The sequence below is a fragment of the Ictalurus punctatus genome, chromosome 10 (genome assembly GCF_001660625.3).
Source record: "Ictalurus punctatus breed USDA103 chromosome 10, Coco_2.0, whole genome shotgun sequence".
Classification (NCBI taxonomy): domain Eukaryota; kingdom Metazoa; phylum Chordata; class Actinopteri; order Siluriformes; family Ictaluridae; genus Ictalurus; species Ictalurus punctatus.
The window spans coordinates 24,401,976-24,420,053 of record NC_030425.2 but is presented as its reverse complement, the minus strand read 5'-3'; the positions used below and the strand labels follow the sequence as shown (position 1 = coordinate 24,420,053).

Below are 18,078 nucleotides of genomic sequence, written 5' to 3'. Positions count from 1 at the left end.
AAGAAAACAGAAAAATTTAAATACACCACTCAGATCTGTACGTGTCCATAAATTTAGACTGAATGATATGTCGATGTGCAACACAGGGCAGAGAAATAGTACATCCTTTAGCTCATCAACTTAACATTTGATGGGGCAGCCAAAATCTATGATCAAGAGAACTTTAAAATGACTGTAGTTAAAATGGATATGATGAACACCATGTAGCACAGGCATGTAAAGACCTCTTCTCCAAAAGGTTACACTCAGCTATAACTGATTCTAAAATAAATAAAGGAATAAAAACAATGGAGCGCGCAGTTATAGGAAAATAATAATAAAGACATGGTGGTGTGTTGTGGCCCCACGTGACACAACGCTACTATTACTACCCTGAAGTTTATTTTATTTTCCAATAACGGCACAATTGCAACTGCAAAATATACAATAACTATTTATCAGTTATAATTAAAAAACACAAGTTGTCATTGTCAGGCAGCAGATATGGACACAGTTGCAGGTACACAAAGGATTTATTGTGAAAGCTTGCAGACAAAACCAATATGTGAAGCAAAAACAAGGTAAAAAAACAAGCTAAGGTCAGGCCATGAACCGTCCCTATAAATGAGATGTAACGTGAGCTACCAGGTACATCATTATGTCCACTGGGATGCCAAAGTACCTGAATGCATGGTTGAAGATAAGCCTGGCCTTTTCGAAGGCAGACAGCAGGCCGACGAGAGGAAGTAGACAAAGGGCTTTTGAAAAATGGTCAATAATCACCGTGATGTCTGTGTTGTTTTGCAGTGAGGGGAAATCTGTGTCAAAGTCTATAGCAATGTGTGACCATGGTGTTTGTGGCATAGGCAGAGGGAGTAGTTTTCCTGCGAGGTACTTTGGCTTGGGCGTAGATGGAACAGGATGAGATGAAGCTGTGGATGTATTGGAGCATGTGGATGCCCCACAATATTTGCTCTGGAGTAGTTCTGTGAGTGCTGGGAAGTCCTATAGCCAGGGAGCTGTGAGCCCACATTATCAGCTTGTCACTGAGATGAAAGGGCACATACTTCTCACCTCCAGGGTTCTCACCTCTGATGTGTTTTTTTATCACTTGATTGATGTGCCAGGTTATAGCCCCTACAATATGGGACTGTGGAAGAATGCATTCTTCAGATGTTTCTCTTCAAGGGGCTGTATAGAAGGGAGAGAGTGTCAGCTTTTTTTTTTCCAGTGCTAGCTTCACACCAAGGAGTTCCCTCAGCATTTTATTAGGAAAATTAAATTGAATAAAATAATAAAGTAAATGTATAAATTTAAATTCACTTAGTTATATAAGTAAGATTAAAGTCATTCAAAGAATGTTCAAATAATTAATTTTTTTAAAAAATTAACTATAACCACCAAAATAGAGGAAGTATTTCCAATTAATTGGCAATTAAAAAGATAAAAATTCAAATGGTGTTTAAAGAGTGTATGAGCTTGACTGCTTCGATTGGTCCGGACGTACGTAAATTCCTCATACTCTTGACTAGGTCAATTGCCTAACATCGGCCTTCGCTCCTCCATAATTACAGTAGTAAGTTAACATTGCTTTGGATTTGTATTCATTCATTTGGACCGGAGATGAAATGATAAACATAAAAAATAAACAAAAATATGTTTTGCAGCATTAAGGGTGCGCAGGTCTTGGGAGAGCTCTTTGCTTTTACCCATCATGAGATGTTTCTTGTGTGACACCTTGGTAACGAAAAGCCTTTTTATAGATCATCAATTTACTAACCCAGCTGATAATAATTTGCACAGATAGGGGGTATAATTACTTACGGATTTCAGCTGGCTCCTTGCCTTACCTTGCCTTGGAGAACTGCTTTTTCTTAGCGTGTTCAATACTTTTTTCCTGTGTCATTCCACTTTACTACACATAACTTCATTTATGGACTTTAATGTTGTGAATTCTTTATATTTCCAGATTTCTTGAGTTAATACTGATGTTTGGTGAAAATTTCATGTGAATAGCCTCATTGGAATTCATAGGAAATATATTTACTGAAAAAAAAAATGTTGACGTGTCCAATATGTATTTCCCTACTGTATGTGTGTACACATGTACACATACTGTATGTGTGTACACATTTAATATACGGAACATCCTGTAATACTACGAAAGAGTTTCATTGAAAGCCATAACCAATTTAAATAAACCACACAGTGTAATAAAATAAGGCTTTGTATTCTGGATATGTGGAGCAATGTGCATGCCCACTACTGCTGCTCTGGTATTTGTGTATGCAAATAAATAAGAAGTTCTATAACAGGTATAAAACAAACAACAGAAATTTTTCCAGTTCAGTCTTTTGTGCTGGGTTTCTTTTGTGTGTTTGGGGCTTTTTTTTATTAAGTGACCCTAATTTCACCAGATACTATATGATATCTGAGATTTGACCTCCGTTTTGTTTATTTGGATAAGATGTGGGTAAGTTTTACACTTTATAGGTTTGATTTATGTGAGTGTGAGGTGTTCATGAAGTAAGTAGTATGAGGCTGATTGTTTTATTTATGGAGAATGGCAAGATTCAGTATTAATAATAATAATATAAGACATGTGAATAATTCCTGAAATAGATTGTTCTTCCATCTCATCACAGTATTCACAGAGATGAATTTGTCATTTTTGATTATTCCTTGTATCTTGTAATCTGTTTTGTATCATTTTTAACTAGTCTTGTCATTGTTTAGGTTTATTTGTGTTTATTTTTATTAAGCTAACCTACAATCTTGTCATTTCTTTCATTTAATTCATGTCTTGTCTTGTACACTGTTATTTTCTCTCTACTAAAGTTATCCATCTATCAATTTATTCATAGCCGAGAGCTGCTGATATGAAACTCCTATACTTTATGCTTCTGTTGATCTTTGGTGCCATTTCTAGCGATGACTACAAAACATCGGGTGAAAAGGTGGGTACAATTATTTAATTTTATTATAAATAGACTTTAATAAAGATATGGCATTTCTTACATCAGATGCACAACTAAGACTTAACCATTTCATTATCTTTTTCTGTAATGGTGGTGTGAAATGCATACTGCACAAAACGAAATTACATTTTTTATTTTTCCATCCATCCATCCCATGTATGTTATCCACTGGACTGTGGCTTATTTCTTCTTGGTAATTGCAGAGAGAATTAAAATACCAGAGTGCATCTCTCCGAAGCACATGTTGTGGATAAAAATGACATGAAATAAACACGAGGGAGATTGAGTATGAGTAAAAATGTAATTTTATTGGTAATTCACAGGACGGGTGGGTGCGTAGTCTGGAGGAGAGTAAGAGGGAGAGGAAAATGGGGTGCGTCCTGGGGACATGGGGAAATCAGGGTGGGTGAAGTGAGCGGACCACTGAGAGTCGGGCAGACTGGTGGGTGAGAAGAGGGACGGATGGTCGGGGCCCGGATCGGAGAAGACAACATCATCATCCTCGGATTGGAAGCTGGAGGGGGGTTCTGGGTCTGACTGTGTAGAGGCGTCAACACGTACGTTCGTGGGGCAGATTCTGTACCGAAGAAGAGGGGGGAACCCCGGATCTCCATTCTTAGGGGGGGTGCTGCGAAGATAGTTAAGTAGCATCATGATATCAGCAGTGAGATGCACAAGCTGGTAATGAGTGTCCAGATCCAGGTCCAAACCCTGATCCAGGTCCAGTAACAGAGAGAGAGGGGACTGACGACGGGCACCGGCACCTAGACACATAGAAGCGGGATTAGGTGGATTGGAATTACGAGCAATTTAAGAGCAGTAATAGTAAAAAAGTCAAAAAGAAGTGTACGAGCTGAGGAGTGCTAAAAACACACACACTCGTACCGTCAAGGGCGGGCAGGTAGACACAACATACATACACACACACTCTCTTCCTCATACACACACATGAATAACTTTAATAGAATCTTATAGTAATAGAGAAACTCTATAAAAAAACAGAATTGTAGGATATGCAGGACAGTAAAACTGTAATGATATTAAGAAGTTGGAAGTACAGTAAACCGCTTTTCAAGTAGTATACATATATATAAACTAAGAAACATAGTGCAAATATGAAAATAAATTATAAACGAGAAATACAGGAAAAAAAGGAAAATATAACTTACTCATGATTCAGATGGTGAAGATTCTCGTCTCGCAAGGAAAGCCTTAATTTTTAGAGAACCATGAAGAAAGCCAGTTATAAGGGTGGCTGCCCCCCCCCTCAAGATAACGATAAGACCAAGGTCACTCCCGGTTGTTTAGTCGTCTTGCTTACGTCATTTTTTTTACCTAGGGAATTGGGAATCCTGGTTTCTGACTACCTAGGTAAATGAAAATCCTGGTTTTTGACAACCTAGGTAAATGAGAGTCCTGGTTTTTGACAACCTGGGTAACTAGAAACTCTGGGTTTTTGTTTCCTGGGTTGTTGGAAATGCCTGGGTTCTGATTTTATGTGTAAATTAAAACCCCTGGTTTCAATTCTATGGGTAAGTGAAATAGGCCTTTTCTGGAAACCTATGGGTTATCTAGTGTGTAAATACAGTATAAATACTGGAGCTTAAGCTCAGGATATTGGGATCACTTCTGAGAATTCTCATTGGTGTGGATCTCGTGTGGTGGAATGGAACAATAAAGCTGGACCCTTGCTTCTTCTCACTCACGGCTGGTGTATTTTTTCTATCTCCAACTGGTCTCAGAGGTAGATGTGAGTATTGGCTTCTAAGTTGAATTTTAAATGTTTTTGGGTAATAGGCTAAATTCGAGTCAACACACATAAATGGTTTGGCTGAAACGGATGTGCAGAAAATTGTGTGTTCAACAATTACCCAAAAAAATCCATCTGAATTAATCTGGTAAGAAAACAATTCAATTCAAATATACTACTCAGATCTGTATGTGTCCAGAAATTTAAACTGAAAGATATGTCATTGTGCAACACAGGAACATCAATGCGAAGTTTAAGGAGTTTCACGGGTCAACCATAACCTGTGATTACGGGAACTTTAATATGACTGTCGTTAAGATGAATAAGATGAGCACCATGGATCAGGGGCATGTAAAGATCTCTGCTCCAAAGGTAACACTCAGCTAAATAAGAAATTAAACACATGTGAATGTGTTGTAATAAAAAAATAATCAATAGTGGTGTGTGATGTGACCCAACATGCAGCACAGTTACTCTTATTACTCCAAAGCTGATTATTTTCCAATAAATCCAAGTCAAACTGTTTTATTCCTCAAAGTGCTTTAATCCAGCAATTTGGGAGCACTTGAAAAATTGCAATAATGTTTATTCATTTCTATTTACATTTAATGTTGTGGAATGTCCAAGAAAACTAATAGCCGCTATGAGAGAAATTGGAAACCTCAAAGTCTTCTGTCCAGAAGTCTGCTTACAAAAAACTTCACTGTATCACTAATTAGAGACTTTTTATTTGTTAAATAACACCACATTATTTTCATTGAATCCATTTATTAGTAAGATACGGTTGTGTGGAGTGTCAAGAACCTGTGAATGAGCTGTTAGTATTGAAACTATAACTTTTTAGAAAGTGCAAATTAATATAAACATACGATTTACAATTGTTTCTACTGTCAAAGCTGCTGTTATAGAAAACGATCAAATTCGAGAACCAATCATGCTGTGATATAATGATTAACAGGTTAGGAATATTAGTAATAAAAACATCTGACAATTAACGCAAGCAAGATAATGAAGATCTTTCATTTCAAAGTATTAAGCGAATGGCATCTTATCTGAATAATATCTCTTTACTGTCTGATAGGTGTCTGATTATGATCCTCCCATAGAGGTATTCGTCCCCAGTGAACCATTTCTGAATTTCTCAATGGATCAGCGCAAAGTTGGTGTAGCGACATATCGCTCTGCCCAACAGTTTACAGTAAGTCTTCAGTAAACCTTCATAATCTCTTTTAAATAATGTGCATTCCTGTTGGATGTTTGAATTATTTTTCTTCCCAAAAACTATAAAGCTATATCCATTTTCTCTACATTCTCACAGAACAACTCAAACACTGTGCTGAAGTCCAAAGTCATTTGTGTTGAAACTCTTGGACTGGAGCTTAAAAACTTGTCCAATCTACTGGTTATCATGTTTACAGTGAACAGTAGTGAAATAATACACGTAAGTGATCATCTGTACTGTATATACCTTTCAGATCATAGTATTGTCATCCTTAGGATCCTGTCCTGGGTTATGGCATTTTTTCCCCTTACAGAGAAATCACATGATTCAAATATGAAATTGACACACATGGTTTGAGAGTCCTTATATTTTATGCTTCAAACATTTATCAAAAAAATTTTTTACACATGATTCATTTATTGTTCAAATGTAATTTTTTTTTTTACACATGTAGAGAATGTGCTTTTATTATCATTTATTATTTATTTTATACACGATTCATGTCATTTTCACATTACTTTTCTATATTTACTTCGTTAGATCCTTTATACATAATTCATTTATTTTCAGATGTGATTTTTACATATGATTGATTTAGTTTGCTAAAAAAAAAAATATTTATTTATTTATTTGTTTGTTTATTTATTTATTTTACATGTAGTGCATTAACTTTAGCGTTTTTATTTTTTTGCATGATTTTTACATATGATTTATTTACATTATTTTTTCACATGTAGTGCATGTGCTTTTTACACACATTTCCTTTACTTTCACATGTTGCTGTTTCACATGTAGTGCAGTTGGTTTAATTTTTCAGATGTGACTTTCTTACGTCATTCCTTTATTGTCACCCCTGATCCCCATTGTTCATGTGACACCACATGTCGTTATTTGAACTCACATGTGCAATTATAGGGCATAACAGATGGAAATGCACCTTTACATGTTTTTCACATGAAACAATGTTATTCAAATAATCACATGAAAAGCTCTGAAAAGGTTTCTATGTTCTATTTGTTCATTCTGCCCTTGTGTTTGTTCTCATAGGGAACTCATACCCTGTCATGCCAGTTCTATAATATAGCAGGTATGTAGGATTTTGTCAAGTGCTACAAAGTTTTAGTTTGTTATTGCTGATGAGAACCAACAGTAATGAAAACCCGATCTCTTAATACACTTAACAAATAGTAACAAATAGTTACATTACCTCTAAACTTAATCTTAAGTTGTAACTTTTTTACAAAATGAAAAATTGTGAATTGTAGTGATGATTGATTGGTTGGTTATGATGAAATAAAAAGTGCTTTATAAGCTCTATAATTTGAATGATATTTGTTAATGATGCATGCATCACTTTAATACTGTACACCTGACAAGTAAAGACCTGTAAAAGTAAAGGCTAAAGTAAAGGCTACCTAATATACTGGGTGAAATACATTACAGAAAATACTGTTAAGGTTTGCACACTGTGAGAGCTTTAGACTAGATTTAGACTGGTAGGTTATACAGACAATAACTTTCTCTATTATAACACAACCTGTCACATCAAGTATGTGTTGAAATGTGCTTGTGTATCAGTAATCCCCTACCAGCGCCCCCTACTGACTTTGCCAAGAACTCTCCAATCTTTAAAGGGACTTATAATAATAATAATAATAATAATAATAATAATAATAATAATAATAATAATAATAATAATAATAATAAATGAGTATTGTTATTATTATGATGATTGTTATTATTATTGTTGTTGTTGTTGTTGTTATTATTATTATTATTATTATAACATACATTTATTTAGTTATGCAAGTAAAAATCAAGTGATTTCCTCTAAAAGCAAATTTCCTCTAAATTTCTCACACTCTTGACTAGGCTACCGTAACCTTCTTAATGGCTTTACTTTTGTTTAATAATTTCTATTTATTAATTTCATTTTGAAATCATGTTATTCATATAATCATAATTGATTGTAGTTACTAAATAATATTACTAGCTTAACAATAAGCTAGAGTTTAAGAGGTCAATTGCCCAACCACAACCTTCACTCTTCAAACAATTATAGTAGTATTAAGTTAAAAATGCTTTTTTATGGTACTCATTCATTTGGACTGGTGATGAAAAGTTTGAATTAAAAATGAATTTAAAAAATAAGAAAAACTTTTTTTTTTGAAGAAAAATATAAAAGGACTGCAGAAGTTTAGAATGTCTAGACATGAAGTAGAAAGTGATCTGGATTAATAGTACAGGCTTGTCAGGGTGACTCACAGCAGCTCAGGAACATCGCAGAAACACAACTGACTCTACTCATATGAAAACTGCTCAAGTGTACAGCATTCATTTGAACAACTTCTCATACAGGATCATATACCTTTTGGTGGCTATTATGTTAAAACTAACCACAGATTCTTATTTGGTCCCAAATAGAGCAAAAGTGGGATGACATGGGGTCTTTCACCAACCTGAGTAACTTTAACAGCAGCAACACTGTAACCTGTTCATACAGTCATATGACCCCCTTCGCTGTACTTCTGGTAAGAACTGAATTAGTATCAGAAATCAAGTGAGTAAACTAGTTATACTGTATTTAATATAGTTATACTAGTTTTGCTAATAAATATGCATTCTCTCTATGTCTGTGTGTGTGTGTCATATTAGGTTGACATGAAAGTTTTGCAAATTGATCGTGTGCAGTGGAAAATCCTGTCCTATGTTAGTTATATAGGTTGTACTTTTTCGTTGTTTTTCTCAGCAGTCACCATCCTCCTCTACATTTGCACAAAGTGGGTATTATAAACGTGATGATATACCAACAATACATTTTACCTGGCTAAGAGCAATTCTTTTTTTTTTTTTTTTAAATGTATATATAAATATTCTAGTAGATTCTCTAATCAATTGTTTGCATGTAATTTGATGCTGTTCTTTTTTGAAATGTGATATTGTAACTAAGATAGCATGGTAGACCGAAAAACAGTGATATTGGATTACACAGTGAGTGTCACAGAAGGGCTAATCTGTACTACCGAAGACTCCTGGGTTTAGAGGGTCCTTAAGAAACAAATGTGGGAATTGGGCTCCTCATAAATTTTCACAGGGCCCAGAAAGCACTACTGGTTACCATACTGTGTATTTCCACACATAGGGCATTATTCATGTGGAAGTTGTGGTCAGTGCTCAAAGATTTTGCCTACTGATCGGAAAGGGGGCGAGTTCCCAAAGCCACTAAAATCCTTAAGCAAGACCCTTAACTCACAAAATCTGAGTTATAACTTGTAATGGATAAAAGCATCAGCCAAATGACCGATGTCAAATATTCATTTAGATACATTTTGTAAAGAGGAAAATATCATATTTATATACAAAATTCATTCATTCATCTTCAGTATGCTCTTTCTTAATCAGGATTGTGGGCATGGGGTGGGAATCCATTCTGGAGGGGATTCAAGAGAATCACATACATTTAGAGTCACTAATCCACTCACCAGCATTTTTCTGGGAAGTGAAACCAAAGAGCCAAGAGTAAACACAAACAGTAACACAAGCTCAGAATAGAACTATTGATTATATTTAAACATTAATTACATATCAGTTGAAATTCATACATAGTGGTGCTTGAAAGTGTGAACCGTTTAGAATTTTCCATATATCTGCATAAATACAGTGCCCTCCACTAATATTGGCACCCTTGGTAAGTATGAGCAAAGAAGGCTGAGAAAAAATATCTTTATTGTTTAACCTTTTGATCTTTTATTCCAAAAGATTCACAAAAATACTCTGCTCTCATGGATATCAAACAATTGCAAACAACTCCAGGTTTATCCCCCCAAAAAATTGTTAAATATATGTGTGCAACAATTAGTATATTCCCATTGATATTTTACATTTTTTACTGTTCCTGTGTGACTAGGAACAGGAAGCTGTTCGACCCTATTTCACAGGGGTATAAATATGAGGTAACACAGGCGAAATTCCCTTAGTCATTCATAACAATGGGTAAGACCAAGTAAAATAGCTGTGATGTGCAGCGAAAGGCTATTGAGCTTCACAAAATGGGAAGTGTCTATAAGAAAATAGCACAAGCATTGAAAATGCCAATTTCCACCATCAGGGCAATTATAAGGAAGTTCCAGTCAACTGGAAATGTTATGAATCAACCTGGAATTGGACGTGTGTCTGTATTGTCTCAATACACTGTGAAGAGGATAGTTTGAGTGGCTAAAAAATCTCCAAGGATCAAAGCTGGAGAATTGCAGAAGTTAGTTGCGTCTTGGGGTCAAAAAGTCTCCAAAACTACAATCTGAAGTCACCTACATCACCACAAGTTATTTGGAAGGGTTTCAAGAAAAAAAACCTCTACTCTCATCCAAAAACAAACTCAAGCATCTTCAGTTTGCCAGAGGCTACTGGAACTTCAAATGGGATCGGGTTCTATGGTCAGATGAAACCAAAATAGAGCTTTTTGGTAATAAACACCAGAGGTGGTTTTGGTGCACACAGAGAGGTAGCCACATGGAAATGTACCTCATGCCCACGGTTAAATATGGTGGAAGCTCTTTAATGTTCTGGGGCTGTTTTTCTGTCAGAGGACCTGGACATTTTGTTAGGATACATGACATCACAGACTCTATCAAATATCAACAGACATTAAATGAAAACCTGACTGCCTCTGCCAGAAAGCTTCAAATGGGTCGTGGTTTGACAATGATTGTAATGATGGTCCTGACATTACCATCCCAGTCCCCTGACTTGAACCACATAGAAAACCTGTGTTCCGGTACCTGTGTACCGGTGAACTGAAGAGGACAGTCATGCTGGTGGACTGTCCTCTTCAGTTCACCGGTACACAGGTTTTCTATGTGGATCTGGAGAGATTCTGTATGGAAGAATGGTCTCAGATCCCTTGCCATGTATTCTCCAACCCCATCAGGCATTATAGAAGACTCAGAGCAAAGGGAGATTTTTTTTAAACAAAAGATCAAAAGGTTAAAAAGTAATTTTTCAAAGCCTTCTTTGCTTATATTTACCAAGGGTGCCAATATTAGTGGAGGGCGCTGTACGACCTAAAACATCATCAGATTTTAACACAAGTCTAAAAGTAGATAAAGAGAACCCAATTGAACAAATGAGACAAAAATATCATAATTGGTCATTTATTTATTGAGGAAACTGATCCAATATCACATATACTGCATCTGTGAGTGGCAAAAATATGTGAACCTTTGCTTTCAGTATCTGGTGTGACCCTCTTGTGCACCAATAATTGCAACTAAACATTTCCAGTAACTGTTGATCAGTCCTGCACATCAGCTTGGATGAATTTTAGCAGTACAGTACAGAACAGTTTCAACTCTGGGATGTTGGTGGGTTTCTTCACATGAACTGCTTGCTTCAGGTCCTTCCACAACATTTCTATTGAATTAAGGTCAGGACTTTGACTTGGCCATTCCAATACATGTACTTTATTCTTCTTTAACCATTTTTTGGTAGAAGGACTTGTGTGGTTAGAGTCATTGTCTTGCTGCATGACCCACTTTCACATTCAATGTTGTATTTGGAGAACTGTGGTTTCTTCTTGCAACCTTGCAATGCACACCACTTTAGTTGGTTAGAAGTTACCTTGAATCTTTTGTGACCTAGTGGACTATTACCTGTCTTGTTCTTGGAGTATTCTTAGTTGGTCCACACTCCTGGGAAGGGTAACAATGGTCTTGAAATTTCTCAATTTGTACACAATCTGTCTGAATGTGGATTGGTGGAGTCCAAACGCTTCAGAAATGGCTTTGTAGCCTTTTCCAGTCTGATGAGCATCAACATCTCTTTTTCTGAAGTCCTCAGAAATCTCCTTTGCTCGTGCCATGATAGACTTCCACAAATATGCATTGTGAAGATCGGACTTTGATAGATCCCTGTTCTTTAAATAAAACAGGGTGCTCATTCACACCTGATTGTCATCCCATTGATTGAAAACACCTGACTCTAATGTCACCTTCAAATTAAACTGCTAATCCTAGAGGTTCACATACTTTTACCACTCACACATATGTGAAATATTAGAAAAGTTACCTCAATAAATAAATGACCAAGTATAATATTTTTGTCTCATTTGTTTAGTTGGGTTCTCTTTGTTATATAATGATGTTTTAGATCATATTTATGCAGATATATAGAAAATTCTAAAGGGTTCACAAACTTTCAAGCACCACTGTATATTCATTATATATAAATTAAAGGAAAAAAAAGAACCACAAACCACTAGAACATCTTCAGTGCACCTTAACATACTGGATAGGTTCAATCAATTTTAACCTCATTAAACCATTCAGGGAGCCCTCGTATCCTGTGGACAGGGACAGGGTCATCCTGGAATGATGGGAATCAGGGTAGAAATGTTTCATCATAAAGTAATAGTGAGCAGTCATAAGATCTGTTGATTTGCAGTGCTTCTTCCATCTAAAGTGGATCCAAACCATGTAAGGAAAACAAATAAATGCCCCCACAGTACAACAGAGCCACTTGTTTTTTTCTTTAATTAGTGACCTAGCTGTATGTAAGATTCAGCAGCATACACAAATATGACAAATGTATATACTCTGTTTTTACAGGAGCTCAAACAAAGACAGTTCCATGGGTATCCATGTGTCTTTGAGTGTAGCCCTTTTCCTCCTGAACACCAGCTTCTTGTTCACTGAATGGGGAGCCACGTGGTCTCAAAAAAGTGCATGTGTCTTAATAGCTGTAATAATACAGTACAGCCTCCTGTCCTGTTTCTCTTGGATGGCCATTGAAGCCATACACTTGTACTTGCTTCTAATCAAAGTGTTCAACACTAACTTCAAGCACTACATGGTCAAGCTGTCGCTGTTTGGATGGGGTGAGGAATCCATGTGGTCTACACTGCAAAACACACTATAATATAAGCCCAATAAGTAATGATTATTTAAGTAAAATGCAATACAGAACAATTACACTCCAAAAAAAAAAAAACATTTTCATGTGGCAGCAGCACAATGCCATCCATTCAGCACAATGCCAGTCTCTCCAATTTGGTGCATCTGTGACCATTGTCGCCTCAGATTCCTGTGTGATGTGTTCTTCATGTCAAATTAGGCAAAGTCGATCCTACGAATAAGAAAATTAGTATGTTCTGTCATACTGGGTGTGCAACAGAGGAGTGATGCGGACCGGTGTGGCACTCCACTTAATGTTCCGCTCTGCGTGCATGAGCTCAATCACTCATGGTCCAAGCAAATAGTCCACTCATGTACCGCTCACTGGTAAAACAAAGTTTGCTCAAATCCTGCTCGAACATGAACATTTTTCTGTAGTATACTTCTTACAGTTTGAAATACATTGCTTGAATAAATGCCTCAACTACAGTAGTAGTCAGGGCCATTTCTGACCATTTTGGCGAGATTCCTGACGTTCAGTTACACAGTGATACACTGCTCCAAGTGGAGAATTATTTGGGGCTAAAGAAAAAAATTTCAGGGCTACAGCCCCAATGCTCAGGCCAGGTTACCTCTGGTACTCTCTTTCTTGTGGGTTGGTGAGTTGAACGGGGGCATTGGGTGACTGCCTAGTTCACTATGCCTAGAAACGGCTCTGGTAATAAAGATAATAATTATTATATTTGTGGGTTAAAGGCTGTATACCTTTTATTAATTTTTAATGCTTATTTCGCAAAACCAGCATATTACAAAGTGCATTCTGGATCGAGCGAGTAGCACTGAGCGGAATCTTAAGAAATGTGGTCCCCGCTCTCACATGCTCTGGTGTGCAGCGATGTAGCACTGGCGTGTAGCTCTTTGACTGCAAATCAATCGACTGAAATAGTTTCCCCATTGTCATAATAGTACATAAACTCAATGCACAGAGCGTTTGCATGCTAATTAGTTAGTTGCACATCTGGAAGCTGTAATTGAGCTGCTATTTCTTTCCATGTCGTATCCCTTTTTGTCCAGTCGTGATATAACTGATGAGACATTCTCTCTAATTGAGCAAACCATTGCCACTACTGTAGACGTCCCGTGAGTTTCACGTCATCCTATTCCGTCCTCCTATTGGAGGAGTTTTAGATGAGTCTCATAGCAGTGGTCAGACTATGAGATTTTAATCAATATTTTCTGACACTGCCAGAACTTTGTTGTTGGGTGTCTTTGGGCGTAGTGACACTAAATCGGCTGCCGATGAGCACGTCATACGCATTCCAATACCACCAATCTTTAACTCCTAACCAAGGACTATGTTTTACAATGTCCAATTGTGCTGTGATACCAAAATCAGGCTGAATTTTATACAGTGTAAAGCTGGCTTTAGGCAGAATGGAGAGGACTCGGATGTGGTCTACTGCTCTTGTGGCCTATCTGCTTCAGTGTCCTATGTCTTGTGTATTCTCGATGCTTTTCTGCTCACCACAGTAGTAAAGATTGTTATTTGTTTTATCGTACTCTTCCCATCAGCTCAAACAGCTCATTCTCCTCAACTGCACCTTCTCCTCTGGACTAACTCATCAGCAAAACATTTCTACCTGGAGAACTGCTGCTCACTGGATGTTTTTAGTTTTTCATGCCATTTCATGCAAACTTTAGAGACTGTTGTACATGAAAATCCCAGGAGCTCAGCAGATTCTGCAATACTCAGACCAGTCCAAGAACCAGGTCACAGTCAGCGTCACTGAGATCACATCTTTTCCCCATTCTGATGTTTGATGTGAACATTAAGTGAAGCTTAATGCATGAGACCTGTATCTGCATGTTTTTATGCATTGCACTGCTGCCACATGTTTACATGATTTTATAATTACATGAAAGTTCAGGTGTACAGGTGTTTCTATTAAAGTGGTCAGTGAGTGTATAACACACGAGATTCTGGATTGTTTTGTTTGGTCTTTTTCCAGGCATGCCCGCTGTCCTTGTTGGTGGAAGTCTGTGTGTGTATAGTAGTAAACCTTTTTATGGCACCACAGAAACAAAATTATCAGGCACAAATGAAACAATGCAATTGTAAGTAAACAAACAAAACATTTTGCAGTATGTATCAAAAGATTTTTAAGCTAAAACTTTTTTTTAAATCCCCAAAACACTTTCGAGTGAATGGCCAGTCAACAACCCTATAGGGCTGTATTATGTGCCTTTGCTGTCTGATCTTAAATAACATGTACAATTTGTACCACAGCTGCTGGATTACTGAACCTCACTTTCTGTATGGCATGAACATCACCTACTTCTGCCTAATGTACCTGTTCAACACATGCGTTCTGCTGGCAGCAACGCAGCAGATCTTTAAGAGGCGTTGCTTGGACGTCCAAGACAGTAAGCGTCCATCTTATAAGGACATTTGCACTGTCCTGGGCCTGACTGTCCTGCTGGGAATGACATGGGGTTTGGCATTCTTCACCTCAGGATACACAAACTACCCCATTTTATACCTCTTCTGTATCTGCAACAGCCTGCAAGGTACTGATATTTTACTACTGGTAGAACTAAAGAATGCTTTATAAACATTACATATTCAATTTCTAATATTAGTGCAGAACTATGCCTACAAATGTAATGTAGACGATGTCCTAACTGCATAATGTTTGCTGATGCACAGCACAAACCACTAAATGTGCATAAATGATATATATACGTATGATGTATTGTTTTATAGATACATGCTTACTAGCGTGTTTGAAGAGTAGCATTTTCAAATGACAGTATTTCTGAAAAAAGTTTCGTTTTAGTTTAGAATTAGTTTCTCACTGTGATGACTGTAATAAAAATATCTGCATATCTACACAATGATTAAACTCTCACCTCCAGGTAGCTTTGAATTAACACAACCTGAATTTTGTATAAAACGGGATGTTTGCATCACACATGTTGATTTATTTCCTTTTTCCTTGTTCCTTGCTCTCGGTTCAGTAAAAGTAGGACATCAGGTGAAGAGGTACTCTTAAAGCTCTAGAGTATAGAATTTTTTGTTCTTATTAGTAGGGATGTCACGATGCCAAAAATCTAGTAGTCCGAACCGATACTACCAAAAGTACATGATCCTCGATACCAAAATCGATACCACGATGTGGTATAAAATTAATAAAATAAAATTTAAAAAACTCTCCTGGAGGACATCCTCCTCTGGCTGATACTGGCAAAGAAAGAGAGAGAGGGGAGGGCGTGTTTTAGTTATCAAACACTGTCTGACAATGAGTGGAGGTGCACTCCTAAAGGTACGCGCACACACGCTTGTACACAGACGCGCGCGTGCGCACACATGCGCACACACATACACACAGCTTATACTCTGAATGCAAGCATTAGTTTAAATTCACTGATATGGTGGCAGGACAGAAAGATTTATTAAAAGCATGAACGTTTGAATAATTATTAGTGACATTAGGCTACATTTAGCTGACAGGACACGGGCAGAATGGCGATGCATGGTGGCCGATTCGGAGGTAGTTTATAACATCGCAATGTGTTAGCGTCGTAAAAAAAATAACAGGCTATCGCTAACATTACATGGAGCATAACGTTAGCTGGTTTCACGGCTACAATGCAGGTGCCTCGAATAAATATGATATAGAACCGTCTTTCAGGTGCTTCGCCAAATTCCAGGTGTTTCCTCGATTTGTTTGTTTGTTTGAAATGAACGATAGCACCGGTTGCACACCCTTTTCCTCTCAACGAGGCAGGGCGGAGCTAAACTTGTTAAGCTAATCTTTTGTAGTTTTTCCCGTGTGCTTGTAAGCGTTCTTCATCTTCTTCACCACTTGTGGACTGACTAAAACACTTGCGCGTATTTGCTGCCCCCATCAGGTCTGGAAGAATCGCAACCTCGGTACTTCAGTTACATACAGTACTAATGCTACTGCAGAAAAACAAGTACCGTCACATTTTAAGAATGTTGGTACCGACTTGGTACCAAAGTATCGGTTCTCGTGACATCCCTACTTATTTGATAGTAAACCTGTGAAACCTGATGGGATGGGATTCCAGGATGACCCTGCCCCCACCCACAGTCTACAAAGGCAGAATTATTTCTCCAAGTAGCTTACTGTAGCGTTTTTGTACCAGAGACTTTCCCAAATCTTTCCTTCAGCAGTTTTATACTTCGCACTATATTTCTATCTGAGCATCAAGAGCCAATCAATAAATATACTGACTGCTTCCTATAGTATTAGTCATACACTGTTTTCACTGACCTGACATCATCATGGTGGGTGTGGTCAGAGTTGAAATGACAACTGATCCGACTGAGCAACAACACAAATTTCCAGTAAAAACAAGCTGAATTTTAGAGCACGCGCTCTGCTGAGACAGGCATTTTTAGGAAACCATAAAGGGGGGGAAGTGATTTCAGTGAGGCTGCAGAACATAAATTTTATCTTGTTGATATCCAGGGTTGTTTCTCTTCCTGTGGTTCTACGGTACAATGAAGAAGAACAGGCGTCCGGAGGCACAAACCTCAACTCTGTCTTAACCCTGCGGTTCTACAATGAATACCTATGAATGCAGGTTTACCCACTGATCAGATATTACATGTCATTTATTGTTGTTGTTGTTATACATCATATACTGATAGATATAACGACAAGCACCGCAACAAGCTACACAAGTGATCACATGATTTAAAACCTACTTCATCACCTTACTCTGTAACCCATCACGAGTTTCATAACCAGTCGCAGTTCACTTTTTTCCATTGTGAGCCACAGAGTTCCTTATTATCGACATAGCAAAACTAAATGATGTCCATTGCTTTAGAGAAAATATAGTGTGTGTGTGTGTGTGTGTGTGTGTGTGTGTGTGTGTGTGTGTGTGTGTGTGTGTGTGTGGGTATATGTATAATGGCCCAGTACATTTTAAACTGAATAATTATTAAATCTCCATCACCTCTACTTTTGACTACACAGATCTGATCTTTTTGGTTTACATATATGTACGCTAATCCTCAAACTAGCGGAAACGTCTGTTTGTAAACACGTTGTATATTAATTATTTTATTTGTTGATTAATACAATATAAGAGCGCTGTATAATCTGATACCGTGTTTAATTCATATTGTAAGGGTTTCTTTTGCCATGTTGTTTCCTTTACTTCCTCCCATGTTTCTGCCTTTTTGTGTTCCTCAAAATAAAACCTGTTTTTTTATCTGCGGTCCTTATT

General features: G+C 37.2%; 1 protein-coding gene across 1 annotated transcript; it reads left to right on the top strand.

Annotated features, from left to right (window-relative positions):
- The first annotated feature begins 2,317 nt into the window (after positions 1 to 2,317).
- LOC108271315 (adhesion G-protein coupled receptor G2) lies at positions 2,318 to 18,063 on the top strand. The gene is made up of 13 exons (XM_017478820.3): positions 2,318 to 2,452; positions 2,844 to 2,936; positions 4,755 to 4,855; positions 4,944 to 5,079; positions 5,789 to 5,905; positions 6,026 to 6,148; positions 6,977 to 7,016; positions 8,354 to 8,460; positions 8,585 to 8,709; positions 12,532 to 12,800; positions 14,826 to 14,931; positions 15,104 to 15,384; positions 17,313 to 18,063. The coding sequence occupies exons 1-13, from the start codon at positions 2,447 to 2,449 to the stop codon at positions 17,390 to 17,392; spliced, it is 1,584 nt and encodes a 527-aa protein (XP_017334309.1). The 5' UTR covers positions 2,318 to 2,446; the 3' UTR covers positions 17,393 to 18,063.
- Positions 18,064 to 18,078: the final 15 nt, after the last annotated feature.

Coding starts and splice junctions, on each gene's coding strand:
- LOC108271315 (XM_017478820.3), top strand. Junction 2,937..4,754: donor ACAAAACATCGGGTGAAAAG/GTGGGTACAATT, acceptor TTTGGGTAATAG/GCTAAATTCGAGTCAACACA. Junction 5,906..6,025: donor GCTCTGCCCAACAGTTTACA/GTAAGTCTTCAG, acceptor ACATTCTCACAG/AACAACTCAAACACTGTGCT.